This window comes from Nelumbo lutea, chromosome 4, assembly GCF_056320005.1.
Source record: "Nelumbo lutea isolate HS-2025 chromosome 4, American lotus-T2T, whole genome shotgun sequence".
Lineage (NCBI taxonomy): Eukaryota > Viridiplantae > Streptophyta > Magnoliopsida > Proteales > Nelumbonaceae > Nelumbo > Nelumbo lutea.
The window spans coordinates 31,439,040-31,454,444 of NC_142687.1; the positions used below are offsets into that span (position 1 = coordinate 31,439,040).

Consider the following 15,405-nt stretch of genomic DNA (forward strand, 5'->3'; position numbering starts at 1 on the left):
GAGCCTATATATCAAGCTCGAATTCGGCTCAAACCTCTTTTAAACCGAGTTGAACTGAGCTTTTCACGAATCAAACTTGAATAAATCGTAAAAGGCTCGACTTGTGGCCACCCCTAGTTACCTCTAGTGCCACTACTTAGACATGGCTAGTACATATTGAAATGGGACGGAACCGAAGGAGATGAAGATTCGTTTGAATTGCGGCTATCCAGAAAGAAGAGAGGACATCGTCTCTCAATGTCGATGCAACCTCTTTTCTCAACCTCAATATACGTCTCAGTTTGCACTGCTTTCCTATATTATTCTTGCTCAGTCTGAACTTCCGATGCATTGAACACATAGCATCATTCTTTGCAGGGCCTTATGGGTGGGTTTGAGGTGAGTTTTAGAAGGAAAACCAAACCTAGAAAACCCCAAAATAAGAAACCCATAAAACTTACCCTCTTTTTTTCACAGGTGAATTTGGTGTAGCCCTATCTATTTCGGCTACACCGAATTGAAGCCTTTCGTCGAACCCATTCTAGAACGAGGACATGATGATTGTCCTTGAGCCCTTAGAAGATTATCTGATGGTCTTTGTGGAGGATAAATACGGCTAGGAAGAGACGAAGTCCTGCGTCGGGTAATGATTCCAATGATGGCAATAATAAAATGGAGGATCAATGATAAGCCAGTGGTTTAGCCTTGACATGCATTACAATACAACTTCACCAAATCCAAATTTTTTGCTGGGTGTGGGTCCGGCCCATATGAGGGGCCCACCCCACGTTTACTTGCTCCAAATGGAGCCGTATAACCTTTTTCATTTTTTGTTATGCTCTCAATCGTAACCGCAGTAGTAAGACGCGAGGGAGAAGAAAAACAGAGGAGAATCGAGGATTTTTTGGGTTTTGAGTTTTGTCGATAAGAGAAGAGAAAATTGGTTTCTATTCCATTCAAGATTAGACCTGTTCACGGGGCCGGGCTGAACGGGCTTGAACATGTTTATAGGCCCGTGGATTTAAATTTGGGCCAAAAAGCACAGTCTGCAATAAATTCGAGTCGGGCTTAGGTTTTGTCAAAATGGCCTAGCTCAAGCCCGGCCCGGCCCGACCCGACCTAAAATTAGACTTAAAATGGATTATGTGATTATGTCCATTTGAATAAATTTTTTGATTTAAGAATGTAAAACTGTGTTTTAAAATGTAAAAGAAAGGAAAAAAACCATCTTGTAGGCCTATTGTTCATTTAAATAGGAAAAAAAAACCATATGAAAATTTTAATTCTAATTTGAATAGGGAAAATTATAAAATTTTTATTAGGTCGGGTTTCGGGATTTTTATTAGGGTCGGGTTCGGGCCCAAGTATAGGCACGTTGGTCGGGCTGGGCTCGGGCTCGGGCCTAGCGTATTTTCATTAACGATGTGTAAAAGCCTGACCCATGAACTGATCTATTCAAGACCAAGTCCGGAAGTGTCTTTCAAGCCTGTTCTTGACGAGGTTAAGTGCTGGAGTTAAGAATCCTTCTCTAGTTCAGATTTGTTGATTTTTTCTTCTTCACAGTTTAGATTTATAGCAACTTGGTGAGATCTAAACCTCTATCTTTGTTTGTCCATCTTGCATTTGGTGATGTTAATGCTGTACTTGTGAGCCAATGATTATTTCCTTAATGTTTGTAAGCCTCTAGTTGCAACTAGAGAAGACTGTTGTATCCATTAATTTCTGAATTAGTGGAAAACTTTTACAGACCATAGGTCCCGTAGTTTTTTCTCCAATTTTGTAGTTTTTCTCGTAAAAAAATTTAGTGTGCTATTGTGTGGTGACTGCTATCTATTTTTTTGTTACTTGGTTGAACTGTTTATTTGTTATCATTGTTGTTGATAAACCCATTTTGACATACAAACTTAGGAGAAAGGTCTTGCTGTCTTAGAATTGTTTTATACTCATTTCTGCTACTATAGTGTATCTTTCCCAACAGTTTTGAGGTTTGGTTCACAAATTCATCTCTAGATATCACTTAACGGGGGATACCTCCTTGTTGTCGCTAATGGCGATAAATTACTTGATGAGGGATAGCCTCACTTACCTGGCTTACAAAAGATGGATGAAGGATAATATTGGGTTTTAAAAAAAATTATACATCACGTGATATCATATGTGTAGTAATTTTGACATAACATTAACGGATGGTAACAATCAAACTAGTGAATTGTCAGAAAACCTACTCGTACTTTAATACACTATATAAACAAGATAGTTTAAGAGAAAATTTGTAATGTGAGACTTTACTTTCTAACACTACTGAGTACTGTCTACTATGTATCCTTATCTTCCGTTTTCCTTGTGCCTAGTTATCGATGGTCAGGACCTATCATCTAAGATTTATACAAGAATTCTAATCCCATAATTATCTTGAACCTTTTCTTGTCCACTGCTCTAGAAAACAAAAGTATTATTTTACTTTATTTCCTTTCTTAAATCATATCAAATACTATCAAATAGATAAATCTAGTCAAATGAATAAAGGGTTCACTTCCCATTATATTACTTTAGGGTAGAAAGTATTGGCACCCATCTTAAAATCATAAGATCAGTTTAACAGTTTCCATTCTCAGGTGACACCTGGGCCTTTTTTCATTGTTAAACTCACCCATAGACTTTTACAATTTATACAGATAGAACAGTAATAAGTTGGTGAATGAATCAAAGTTCGATAATAAATCATAGGTGGAGGTATTGGTAAATAAAATCCAAAAGCTTAATAAAAATCCCCGAGGTGGACTGCCATATAATCGGAATAGGGTCCTGGAATCGGAATAGGAAATTTTCATTCCAATTCCAACTGTTTTGGGTTGGGTGGAATTGGAATCCCATTTCCATTTCTGGTGGGATGGCATTCCCCCATTTGATGAAATGCTCATTTCCACCCCTTTTATTGAAAATAAAATCCCATTCCATCTGCTTTCAATTCCTATTCTAATTTCTATCTGAACCAAACAGATTATAAAATAGACCATTCAAATTCGATTCTGATGGATTTCAATTCCAATTCCGAATCTAATTCCAACTGTAAACCAAATGGACCCTAAGATTTTTCTTTTTGGTATTAATTGCAGAGAAAGCCTAGAAGTTTAATGCCTTGAATCAGCCCAAAGGAGGAAATATTTCATCACAAACAGTTTGATACTGGAAATGTAGGAAATATACATAGATTTGGAAAGTTTCAGACTGCTAAATACATTGCAAGCATATATGCAATGGGCTTATTATTTTAACTGTCATTCTCATCCAAACAGCTTTTAATTGCGCTTGAGATAAGTTACAAACAACTCATTATACTTATCTGTGAAGCTCGGCATCTTACCTAGTTCTTCAAGTTTCTGCCGGTACCTGTCGAAGACTTCCTCAACAATTTGAGAACCAAAGTGTTTGCATACCGTGTCTCCAATTGTTGCTCTCACATTGAGGCTACGAATTCTTACATGTTCACCGGTGTCTAACTTGGGTGAGAAGCATAAATTTTCCATTCTCTGTATGCTGAAACTCCCATTTCGTTCTATCACTTCTTTCAGTTCAGAAGCAGTTGGGAAGAAGATAGGTAGGTTGAAGGAGTCCACAAGAGCTTCATTTACAAGGCCCTGCAGCAAAATAATTATTTTTTACATTCTATGAGATTATTTATCAACCTAAGAGGCCTGTGTATTTCTACTATTTGATAAATTCTACACCATGCAGCCCACAAGTTATCATGGTTTGAACTAATAATGGCTATGGTTGCAACTTGGGCTGTGTTAGCTCCAATCCAGTCTGAAAAATTAGGGTTGACTTGAAGTTCAGGTTAATTAGGGCAAGGGTTGAAAAGTATGAACCCAACTTCGGGTAGGGTTAGAGTCTTAGGGTTGAGGTCTGACCAGACTGATCCAAAACCTGACTTAATTTCATTTTATAAGTACTTAATTACTATTCATGCATATATGCATATGCAATTCTGCATCCATAAATGCATATATCTAAATAGGGAAAATCCATGATGCCGAAAAGATATGGTATGGGAAGAGTTTTGGCCAATCAAAACCTACCCATGAATAATTTTGATAAATAACACATGATTGGCTATCACCTTTATGATTCCAGTTGACTGGTCAAAAGTTTATCAGATATTATATCTTTTCCATATCATAGTGGAATCCATCTAAACAATTGTGTATTTTCTCGCTGCAAGTATTTATGTATTTGTCTATCTATACATGCATACATGTATATTATATATAAAAAAATTTAAGTTTAAAGGCAATTTCTTTTTTCTAAAACATAATAACTATGTTCTTTACACATAATGTTGTTAATACTGAATTAATATGAGGCATTGGAGTTCAGAAAATAAATACATTTTGCAAAAGGAAGTAAAGAAATCAGATCTGAGACCAACCCAAGCATAACTAGAGTCCAACCTAAACCCAACCCCAAGTTTTAGGATTGGGTTAGGGGTTCAATAACTCAGGTTGGGTTAGGTTTGACCTCAATCCGACCTAGGGGTGACAATTGGACTGGATTTGGTCCAATGTGAGTCTATTACAAATGGACCAGGTCCAATTCAATCCAATGAATATTTTGGATTGATCCAATTCGATGTCTGTACCATCCAATCTGTTGAAATTTGTTTTAATTTAGACTAATTAGTTCCAACCCAAATCTGGTCCATTGACACCTATATTCTTATCTTTCTATCAATGGATCAGATATTGGCTCAATCCAACCCAATCCAATATAAATTCATTACAATGGACCAGGTCCAATCCAATTCAGTCCAATGGATACTTTAATTTGGACCATTAAGTCTGAATTAGTCCAATTCAATATATCTTATTGGTCTGTCCAATCCGTTCAAATTGATTTTAGTTTAGATGGAGTCCAACCCAAAAACCGGTCCAATTAACACCCCTAACCCGACCTAATCCCGCCCGACTTACACCCCCTGCCTAGCCTAATAATGGCTATCGACCGCGTTTTTGGCTCATTAGTTTATGTCTCGGTGATCAGTTCCAAAACTGTGCAGCGAAATCATCCGAGACGTCGTCTGTAACTGCTTCTACATTATTCATTACAGCGGTGGTTGGTTCGGGAATACGATCGATCAGTTCTGAATATAGGAATGATCCATTTCAAAGTACAGCTAAACAGATAATCTAAATGACTCAAATTAATCCTCATTTCCATTACTACAACTCGATCTTCTCTAAACTTTAATTATCAACATGGCGGATTCCTCTTGCATGCATGTGTGTGGATTGTGGAGAGAAAAAAAAGTGTATTGATCACTGGAAAAATTAATTAATTACCTGCTTAGTCATATCCATGAGAGCAGATCCCAAGCAGTTGACGATTTGAATAGCCACAGAGTCAGCTGGGGCAGTCCCTTCTGGGCGGCCTGCAATGAGAAGAGTCATTAACCCTCCAGAAACCATCTCGTCTGCCCTAGCAACTAAGAACTTCTCCATGTCCTTTCCAAACTGAGCAGTGTAGGCCTCCGACACTTGATGCGGTGCATCTACGTAAGAAATTCTCCCTTTGTTCCACGCCGGAGATTTTTCATCTGTCACCTCCTTAGGAACCCTTGAGAGCCAGTGTAGAGTGTAGGAGGAGTTTATAAAGTTCAAAGATTTCTTTGGGAACAGACGGCCATAGAAAGAGCCTGGCACACCGGCGGCCATGTATCGCCTGTGTCTGTGTGAGGGAAGGTTGAGGAACAAAGTATTGAAGTCATTGGCAGCGTGGTCGTTGAAGAAGACTTGAAACTCTGGCATACTAATAGAGCTTAGGCGGCCATGACATCTGTACTTGTGCTCCACTGCTTCTATTATGTTCTCAACACATTCATAGGTATTGGGTCCCACTGAACAACCAAGATCGGCTATGCGGAAGACATGATCAGAGGCAGAAGGATCAAGATCAAGCATTTCTTGGATGCCATTGTAGACCAAGGGTTTTATATGTTTTAACCCTTCTCTCTGCATATATGCAGAATATATATGAGAATTACATATTGATCATTTTCTATGCATGTACGTGGTCATTATAAAGTGATTATAATAATCACAAGTACTACTTGCAGTCTTTAATTTCTAACTCATGCCCATCTTAGGAAGGACTATATATCACAATTTAAAAATTTATATTAATTTAAATTAATTTTAATTCTTATAATAGTATTAATAATTATAATGTTATTAATTGTTAATTAGTTTTTAATAGATTTTATTTTAATAAAATCAATAATGTTATTAATGATTTTTTTTTATAAAATTAAACCTAATTTAATTTCTCAAATTAAATAAGAACCCAAATCAATTTTAGCACATTTTCCCCTTACTTAAATACAGAGTGGTCATTACCTAGTTGTAATATTACAAAACCAGTCAAGGTTAGAAGTGCTGATCGGGCTGTTTCCCCCTTTTTTTGAGTTTGTTGGGTTAATATAATCAAGAAAAAGGTTATTCTCTGAAACATCTCTCCACTTTTCTTTCTCTTGAACATGTCCGTCCTGACTTTTCAATACCTCCAAAAGATCCCCCATGTGGTTAAAAGGCCAATAGCGTTTGCAAGTTTATTTATAATGAATCAACGACGCCCCTCTATTCAATTTATTCTTTGAACCAAAATTCCGAAAAGAGGTCTATTTATTCACTCAAATTGAATTGTTGGTGGATTGTGGGATAAGTGAACATGCATGAAATAAAACTTGGGATCTCCTCCAATAACAAAAACAGTCCGGACACGGTTCCAACAAGATCTGTGTCCGCAAATTTCACCATGAGATTGGGATCCACTATCCATGAAATATTGTGCAGACATAGATTATATTGGAACGTGTTGGGAATGGTTTTTAGTTGGGAGGAGATGGGAGTTTATGAAATAGCAGAGACAAATAAATCAAGGGAATTTTTATCAATAATTAGTTAATAGGATAGAGTAGTTGGACAAGGTTAGCTTTTTTTTTTTCTCTCTCTCTCTCTTTTTTCACACTAAAGAATTAATCATTTAAATTAGAGACAGATAAGACACAAATCAGAAAAAGAAATAGACCTAATTTGAGAAAGAAAACATTATTGCTTGGATGATTAGCTATCAAAGTAGTTGTAATACAAAGAGTTTGAAAGTGTACAAGAGTTCTATGATACATGGTTTTAAAGAACGACTCTGAAATGAAATTGTTTTGGCCATTGGTTTTTGCGTTGATGGTTTGATCATCCGGTTTGAATGGATAGTTCATTCTGACAAAAAAATAAAAAGGTTAAAAACCGTTGAATCAGTCAACAACTCATTCACACATTCAATGGTTTTTGGCCAGTGACCGGATTTGGGGTAAAACGGAAATGGTTGCTTGGACAATTCCTGGACCGAACGGTCTGACTGTTCCGGTCAATGGCAGTTCGAAAACCATGCTATGATAAGTATGATAAGTTACAAGAAGAGTTTTAGATAAACTATAACAAACATGGATAATTCTTGAGAGAGCTTATTGAGAGTTAGACTTGCACATGTTAGTTTGCACATCAGTTCTATCAGTTCTATTAGCCCCCTGCAAGTTGAACGGGGCAATGTGAAGCTTGGATACATCTCAAGCCGAGTAAAAGGTAGAGATTTGGTAAATATATCAACAACTTGATCAACCAAGGGTATATACTAGATGCAAAGTCTCTTGCAAATAAGAGAGATCACAGAGTAAATGAAAGTCAAGATCCTTGAGAAGTATAGCCAATGTTATCACATTAAACCACAGGAGGAGGAGAAGTATAGCCAAGATCCTTGAAAAAAGATTGAATTCATTGAAATTCAGTGACAAAGTTGGCAAGAGAACAAAACACTGACTCGGTATGAGGGCGGGTAATAATGGGCTATTTCTTAGAGCTCCAAGCAATAAAATTTCAACCCAAAGAAATAGCATAGCCTCTAGTCCAATGCTAGTCATTTGGACAGCTAGCCCAATTGACGTCAATGTAATCGGTGAGTTGAAGAGATGAAGAGGAACTAAAGTGAAGCCCATAGTCAAATTGTCGTCTTCAAATAACACAAAATTCTTTTTACAGCAATCCAGTGTTCACCAATAGGTGAATGCGAGCTAGCAAATTTTATTGAAGCAAACAATATATTAGGTCTTGTAATGGTAACATGCTATAGGGATCCAACAATGCTTCGATATTCAGTGGGATCAGATAAGGAAGAATCAAAATGATGAGAGAGGTTATAGGAGGTTACCATTAGAGTAGATAGAGGTTTGGCGCCATCTAATTTGGCTTGGCACAAGAGATCTATAATGTAGTTTTGCTGAGATAGAACCAAACCACTGGGAGAGAAGTGGGCTTCTATCTCCAAAAAATAATGCAAAAATCTCAAGTTCTTGAGAGGAAAATAACACACAGAGTAAAGAAACTTATCATTGGTTGTCATTTACATATATTAACATATATAGACTGGTATAATCACAATCAAAGATGAATAGAGAGGGATTAGGTGTTGAATTTTGAAAGCCCATGCCAAGAAGAACAGAGCTAAACCGAGAATACCAAGCCCGAGGGGTTTGGCATAGATCATAGAGAGCTTTTCGAAGCCAGCACACATACTCCGGATGAGAGGGATCTTCAAACCCCTTAGGTTGACATACATAGATATTTTCATCAAGAACCCATGTAGAAAATGCATTACTGATATCCAATTGCTGAATTGACCAAGAATGAGAGATTGCCAGAGCAAGGATAGCACGCACAATAACTAGTTTGACAACTAAAGCTAAAAGTATCAAAGAAATCCAACCTAGGTATTTGATGAAAGCCTTGTGCAACCAACATGGTTTTATAATAGTCAAGAGAACCATTAAACTTTTTCTTCAGTTTGTACACACATTTTGTTCCTACTACATCCATAGTAGGTCATATGGAACGAACTCCCAAGTGACATTAACAATCAACGCATTGTATTCACATTGCATAGCCTCATGCTATTGTACAAATTTTTCCGCTTCAATGAAAGAATGTGGTTTATGCTCATCATTGGAAAGAAGAGAGAGAAGAGCAGATGGGAGAGGGTACCATGTAGCATTATGTGATCTAGGTGGAAGCATACCATCCATTGATCTAGTTCACATGGAATGATATTATGAGTTGTTGGAGAGGGAATAGCAGGATTATTATCAAGGAGATCTTGAATACTACGATACCATACTAGTGGGTGAGAAGATTCATTAGGAGATGAGGACGATGACTCAGTTGTAGGTGATATATTGGGGTAAGATGAAGTTGGTTCAATTGTTAGACAGTTTTGTATGCCCTTAGCTTCAATCTGAATTGATGTACTTTTGATATTTAGTGTAAATAAATAAAATGCATGTTTGATTCATGTTGATTGGTATAATTCTGTGCAAGACTCTAAAACTAGACACTTATTGAGACTCGTGTTAGTTTTAAATGTTCACAGCCACTAGATGAGTCTGGGGAGATTCATCCTGCCAAGGTTGATACTGGTGTGCCACAAAATGTTGGGATGACCTGTCTCGGCCACCAGGGTAAGACCCAAGGCACATGCAATATGGGATTACTCGAATCCTTGAACTGGATCAGATTTTCAGTATTGCCTTGGACCTCAGAGACAGATGGGCAAAATTGGAAAGTTACACCTGACCCCTAGACTCAATTATGATGCTTCACTAGGTGTCGGATTAGGTTGTCTTTGATATGCCAATCAGTGAGATCCTTAGTGGGGGTCCAAACCTGGGCATGTTGGTGCAGTCTGAGAATTCATCTGACAAAGGTAATGATTGGGAATGCACTCTCTCTGATGAAAACCAAATAGTCGACTGTTGATTTCAATTGTTGGAATTTTGTTTTGCAAAATTAATACATATATATGTTTGCAAATGGTTTTAATTCATGTGATCCATGTGAGTGGAGAGTGCAACACTGTTTCTTGCAGTCGAGGGAAAGGTCCTCTCTTGTCGGGCAGTGCTTGATCATTATAGATGTTAAGTGTAGGGCCATTTAGGATAGTACCTAATAGGCTAATCTTGCACCTGCCCATAGTTCTTGTGTTTTTATAAGATGTCTTGGCCCAGGGACCACTTAATGTAAATGTTGGGCCCGTATGGTCTATGTGATGGGCTCAAGGGTTCACTGAGCTTTTCAGTGAATTTGGCTGGGCCTTGTAATAAAGGATGGGCCGAACCCATGTGGCTGATGTGTAGATCAATGCTTGGGTCCCATACCATACAAAGAAGCCCAACTGGGCAGCAGATTGGAAACTAGTTAAGCACTGAACACTTAATGGGGCAAAAGCCCATTTCGAGCTGGGTTGATATGATCACCCATCTATGGGGCGGATCTGGGATTAAAGTTAGCAAAAGGATTGGGCCTTTAACCTTATCCACTCTGGGAGACCATATTCAAATCAGATTTGAATTTGGTAACCTCCTGATAAGATCAGGAGTAAGCTAACATAATCTGCAGATAGAATTAAGATCATCCCCTATCCAAATACTGATTTGGATTGTGATAATTCCTCATCAGGAGGTTTCTTAATCAAGAAGAAAAGAGGAGGAACCCTAAGAGAAAATAATCAGAATTCAAACCTAGGGTTTGTATGCAAGAGAACCTCCTGCGAATTGAAATTGGATCTCATACACACTCCAAAGAGAAGAGAAGCGATTTCAGCCATCTTCACTTCAGAATTCTCCTCCAGTCGCCGCCATTCTTTCTGACAAGATTCAATCTTTGAAGAAGAAAGAAATCAAGAAATCAGTTATTGACATCAATTTTGCAAGAAATCAGTTATTGACTTGTTCTGAATCTTCTCTGTCTACGAAAGGGTCTTCATCTTCGCACCCACCGGTAGAATCAATGGCACCACATCTTCTCAACATCTCGGCTTCGTCAACCATACCAACAACGACAACCGCAATAATCACTTGTTCGGCATCAAAGACATCGACGTCAATGAGAACTTGCTCACATCGAAGACTGCCGAGCTGACTGGTTATTGGGTTGAACTGGTGTAGACAGAGGTCAAAGGGTATTTTTAGGAATGGAGGTGGGAAGGGTATTTTTGGAAATTTTGATAAATATATTAGTTACATGATACCATATGTAACAAAAAGTTAACGAATGCTGACGACAAGGAGAGATTTAGTCAATTGTCAGAAACGATAGGGGTAGCATTGGTCAATTTTCAAACAATAAGGGTACACTTAATTAATTAGCTAAACCATAAGGGTAGTTTAAGAAATTTACGTTATTCCCAATGCACAGTGGGATGTTCATGTAAGGTCGTTGTGAGGTGCCCTGTGTAAGGAGTAGACCCAGTCTCTTGATTGTTTGGTAGTGGGCACCTCTCCCGAAGCACCTGCCTCCTCCCCTACTAGCTATTGGAACCACCACAAGCTCCATGGTACCTTCATCTCTCACCTCCTTAGCTTGAGTATTTGCAGCTGCCCGTGAGTCCTTCTTTGTTCACCAGAAATGGATCCTACAAACTGTAATCCCCTTTGTCTCTGTCTTCTTCTGCTTACATTACATGTATCCCCTGCTTTCTTTCTTGTCTCTTTCAAACTAGGACCCTATTGGATTTTAATCTCATTAGAGATATCCAATGGTGTTTGATTGATCAATTACATGAAAAACACACCTGCACACATTTCTTGAAAAGTAGTTTTTTTTTTCTCTTATTAAAACCAAATTTTAACTTGTTCCACATTGAAAAATTACAAGACTTGTTTTGAGTTTTTAAATAGTAGCTTGTTTATACTCCTTAGAAATAAAGAGGAGAGTATGGAAGTTTGCTACCGTGCAATGCGCACGCCCGTGTGTGTGGTGCAATGAGGTGCTTTAGAGGCACACTTTGGTGCGAGGCTGACCATTGATGTTTCAATGGCCACAACTCGATCAGGTGTGATCAAGAGATACTATTCAAAATTAACGGTCAGTAACTGTTAACTACCTTTTAACAGTCACAATTATTGAAATTATGATTATTGAAGGAGTCTTTTCTAAACCAACATCTTCTTTTGGTCCATGACTCTTTAGAAATTATTTAAGGAGTGTTCAATCATTTAAGGTTTTTTTAGAGACTCGACTTTGCTGATTACAGATTCTCGCCCAAGGGTCTGTTGTATCGTGAGAATGCATTTGCCTGTAACCCAACAACAAACTCAGTGGGGGCAAATAACATTTTAAAAACAATGTCTTTAGACATCCTCAGAACTTATTCTCCAAGTTTCATAGACCCCAATTCTCAATATATCCTCATGTGGCTCGGTGGTCATCGCAGCTTCCTGTTTTTTGTAGTCCAACTTGCAGTCTACTGCTAACATCTTATAACCCCCTTCCCCTATCAAAATGTTCTAGATCCTCACTTGCAATCAAATTCAACCACGTCATACGTTACATGCTTCCCCATTTCACATGTGTGGAACCGTGTTATGTCCCAAAATTTGGGGTGTTAACCGTGTTATGTTTTAAAATTTAATTTTTGAACCTTAAAAGAAAAACGCAAAGAAAATGAAATCATTTTCTAGGAACAGATCTTTTGTCAAGAGGCAGAACAGAGCATTCCTCAACAGCCCAACAAAGATGCCATTAACAAGCGATTTACAGGAATAAATCGTTCTTCAATCAAGAGGCAGAAATCATTTTGTGGGAAATGGGGTTCTTCTTCACTGTTTTTTTTTTTTTTTTTTTATTCTTTGGGCGCCATTAACAGTAGATTTGTAGGAAATTGTTTTGCATATAGATCCAAGGGACAAAAATTGTTTTGCAAAGGGTGTGAGTTCTACAAAGACAGCTTATAGTTTATTCTCACAAAAGTCCTTCTAAGAGCTTTAATCATCTCAAATGGGTCCCGGAGAAATTTCTTTTGTAGCTTGATGTCGCAAATGCTATTGCTTCACTTGCAAAAAGCAGTGTCTTCAAGCTAAGTGAGAAGAAGAAGAAACACAGATGAAATCAAACGATTTCTTGTAAATGGCTTTTGCCTTTGGCTGAAATCTGAAGAAGTAAGAGACATCTGTAAATCCCGGCTTGTTAATGGCGCCCAAAGGAGAAGAAAACGAAACAGTGAAGAATCTTGAAAAAGGATTTTTGCCCTTGACCAAAGAATGACCAATTCCTGTAAATCGCTCGTTAATAGTGTCTTGTTCGTCTAGGGTTTGGAAAGCAAAAATTTTCTGTTTTGTTTTGTTTAGTCGACAGTCAAATTTCCTTTTTTCACTTTTTTATATTTTTAATTAAAAAAAAAGAATTTTAGAGGCATAACACCCCAAATTTACCAATAGCATTGACCTTAAGTGAGTGCAGGAAATCCGGGTTCCCAGTACGTCTCCTATTTCTTTGAACGTCTTCCGGCTCCAAGCATGGATGGGCAAACCAAAACACCGGACCTTCCAATTTTGGAATCCATCCAACACTCTACCCCTTTCCAACTCAGGGGACCAACAACGTAACGAAGTTTTCAATCCGTTGCACCGAAATGGGTTCTAATTTGAGAGCTTAATCGCCTCTGTTTCTAAGTCCAACACCATCAGAAACCTATCTCTGGCAAGTGATCTTACTCTGCCCCCTGTTTCGCCCCCAACCTGCGTTTACCAACCATCTCTGCAATTCGACTTCATTACTAAAGTGACTGGTTGGACCCGGAGGTTAATTTTGAAAAATCCTTTATTCTCTTTAGTAAGAACACTCTCAGAAAGGTGAGGAGTCATAATTTGCAGAACCTTGGAGTTCGATTGATGAATAAGACGGAGAAATATTTGGGTTAATTGCTTTATCCAAGAGTCACGGGGAGCAAAGGAGAAAGCACTGTAGGTGGTAGAGAAGGTTAAAGCTCGGTTGGGAAGTAGAGCATCATCCATACCCTCATATTTTATGGCCACTAACTAGACTATTCCCCAAATCAGTCATTTCGAACATTACAGGTTTAGAAAGAGATTTTTGGTGAGAGGATCCAATGAATCTAGGCCATTCTATTTGAGAGGGGTTGGGGATGAGTGATGCAAAAGTGAAAGGAAGAAGGAGGTATTGGAATTAGGGATTTGGTCTGGTGAAGAATAACCCCTTATCATGAAGTTGGCATTTTTTAAAAGAGAGAGGGGGATGAGCTCTGGTGCAACTGTGCAATTGAGGTTCTAAAATCCAAGTTAAAGTGTCGAGAGGAAGTCAGGGGGGATGCAGATGCTCAGTGGTGTTAGTTGGTTCTGGGTGCATGGGGAAGTGGAGTCTTTTTCTGACCATTGGGTTCTTGGTCATATATGGCTAGCTTGTAATTTGGATGCCATTACCATCTCGTCTGAGCCTTGTACTCAGATCCTGGGCGAGAGTTGTAGAGTTTCTGAACTTGTTTGGTAGTGTTCTCATCAATATCAAATATGTGCTGTGTGAAGTTTAACTTCAATTTTTGTTGGGTAGTCTATCTATATTAGAGAACTAATTGTCTTAGCATCACCACTATATAACTAATAAATTAACTTATTAACATGAAATTATGATCAGAGAGAGAGAGAGAAACCTGTATCATGGAATTTCGCCTGTAGCTGTAGGGGCCATCTCCGCCTTCCATTACAATAGATTCCATCTCTGTAATTCTGTATATCGAAAATAGGAATTATTGATCTTTTGGTATGGGTTGAATGAGGTTTCGTTGGACCATGTATTGTATAGGTTGGGCTTTGCTCTATGATCTTCCTCGTATATATAGCTGCAGATAAACACAACATCTAATTAGTGATTACCAAGGCTTCGCATTGCTGGCGTAAACGATGATCAATTATTGTAATTAGATAGAAGTGGGCCATTGGAATTGTAATCCTCGTAACGCTTAAATTTGTAGAAGACGACATAGGATTCAGGATAGACAAACTGACGACCACCTATCAATATTAAATTGTAAAAGAGGAAACGGTCCGGTCACACTAGCACATGGGCTGCTGCTGTGCTTGGAATTTGGGATTGTATGGTGGTGGAGTATGTTATCCACTATTGCGCCATATAACTTGGATATGGATATGTTTTGAAAATATATAGATATCGACTAATAATATAGAAACACTTAAATATACTAGAAATTATATTAAGGGTAAAATACAAAAGCCTCCCCTGAAGTTTCTGACAATCATAAAAATCTTTCCTATAATTAAACTTTAACAAAAACCTCCCCTCTATTTTCGAAAAAATCAACAAATACCTCCTTTCCATCAATGACCATGATGGATAACGTTGAACCAATCATTTTTTTTCAAAATACCTATTTTACCCTTTTATGAATTATTATACATCTTTTATACTAAAATACCCATGTTTATATTATATACTCTTTGCCCTCTCTTCTTATCCTAGTTTCACCTTTTTCTATTTGAAGAGAACAAAGAGGAATGAACCAGGAAGAACGACC

The 15,405-nt window shown here is 37.9% G+C and overlaps 1 protein-coding gene across 1 annotated transcript; it reads right to left on the bottom strand.

The window, feature by feature from the left end:
- Positions 1–3,095: 3,095 nt before the first annotated feature.
- On the bottom strand, positions 3,096–14,920 carry LOC148854989 (loganic acid O-methyltransferase-like). Its single transcript, XM_088985894.1, has 3 exons — positions 14,524–14,920; positions 5,319–5,987; positions 3,096–3,617 (listed from the first exon to the last, which is right to left on the bottom strand). The coding sequence occupies exons 1-3, from the start codon at positions 14,587–14,589 to the stop codon at positions 3,279–3,281; spliced, it is 1,074 nt and encodes a 357-aa protein (XP_088842020.1). The 5' UTR covers positions 14,590–14,920; the 3' UTR covers positions 3,096–3,278.
- Between the last annotated feature and the right edge of the window lie 485 nt (positions 14,921–15,405).

Excerpts from the sequence above, each read along its gene's own strand:
- LOC148854989 (XM_088985894.1), bottom strand. The coding sequence starts at position 14,589 with ATGGAATCTATTGTAATGGAAGGCGGAGATGGCCCCTACAGCTACAGG. Across the intron at positions 5,988-14,523 it reads GGCGAAATTCCATGATACAG|AGAGAAGGGTTAAAACATAT; the intron begins GTTTCTCTCTCT and ends GCATATATGCAG. Across the intron at positions 3,618-5,318 it reads TCATGGATATGACTAAGCAG|GGCCTTGTAAATGAAGCTCT; the intron begins GTAATTAATTAA and ends ATTTTGCTGCAG.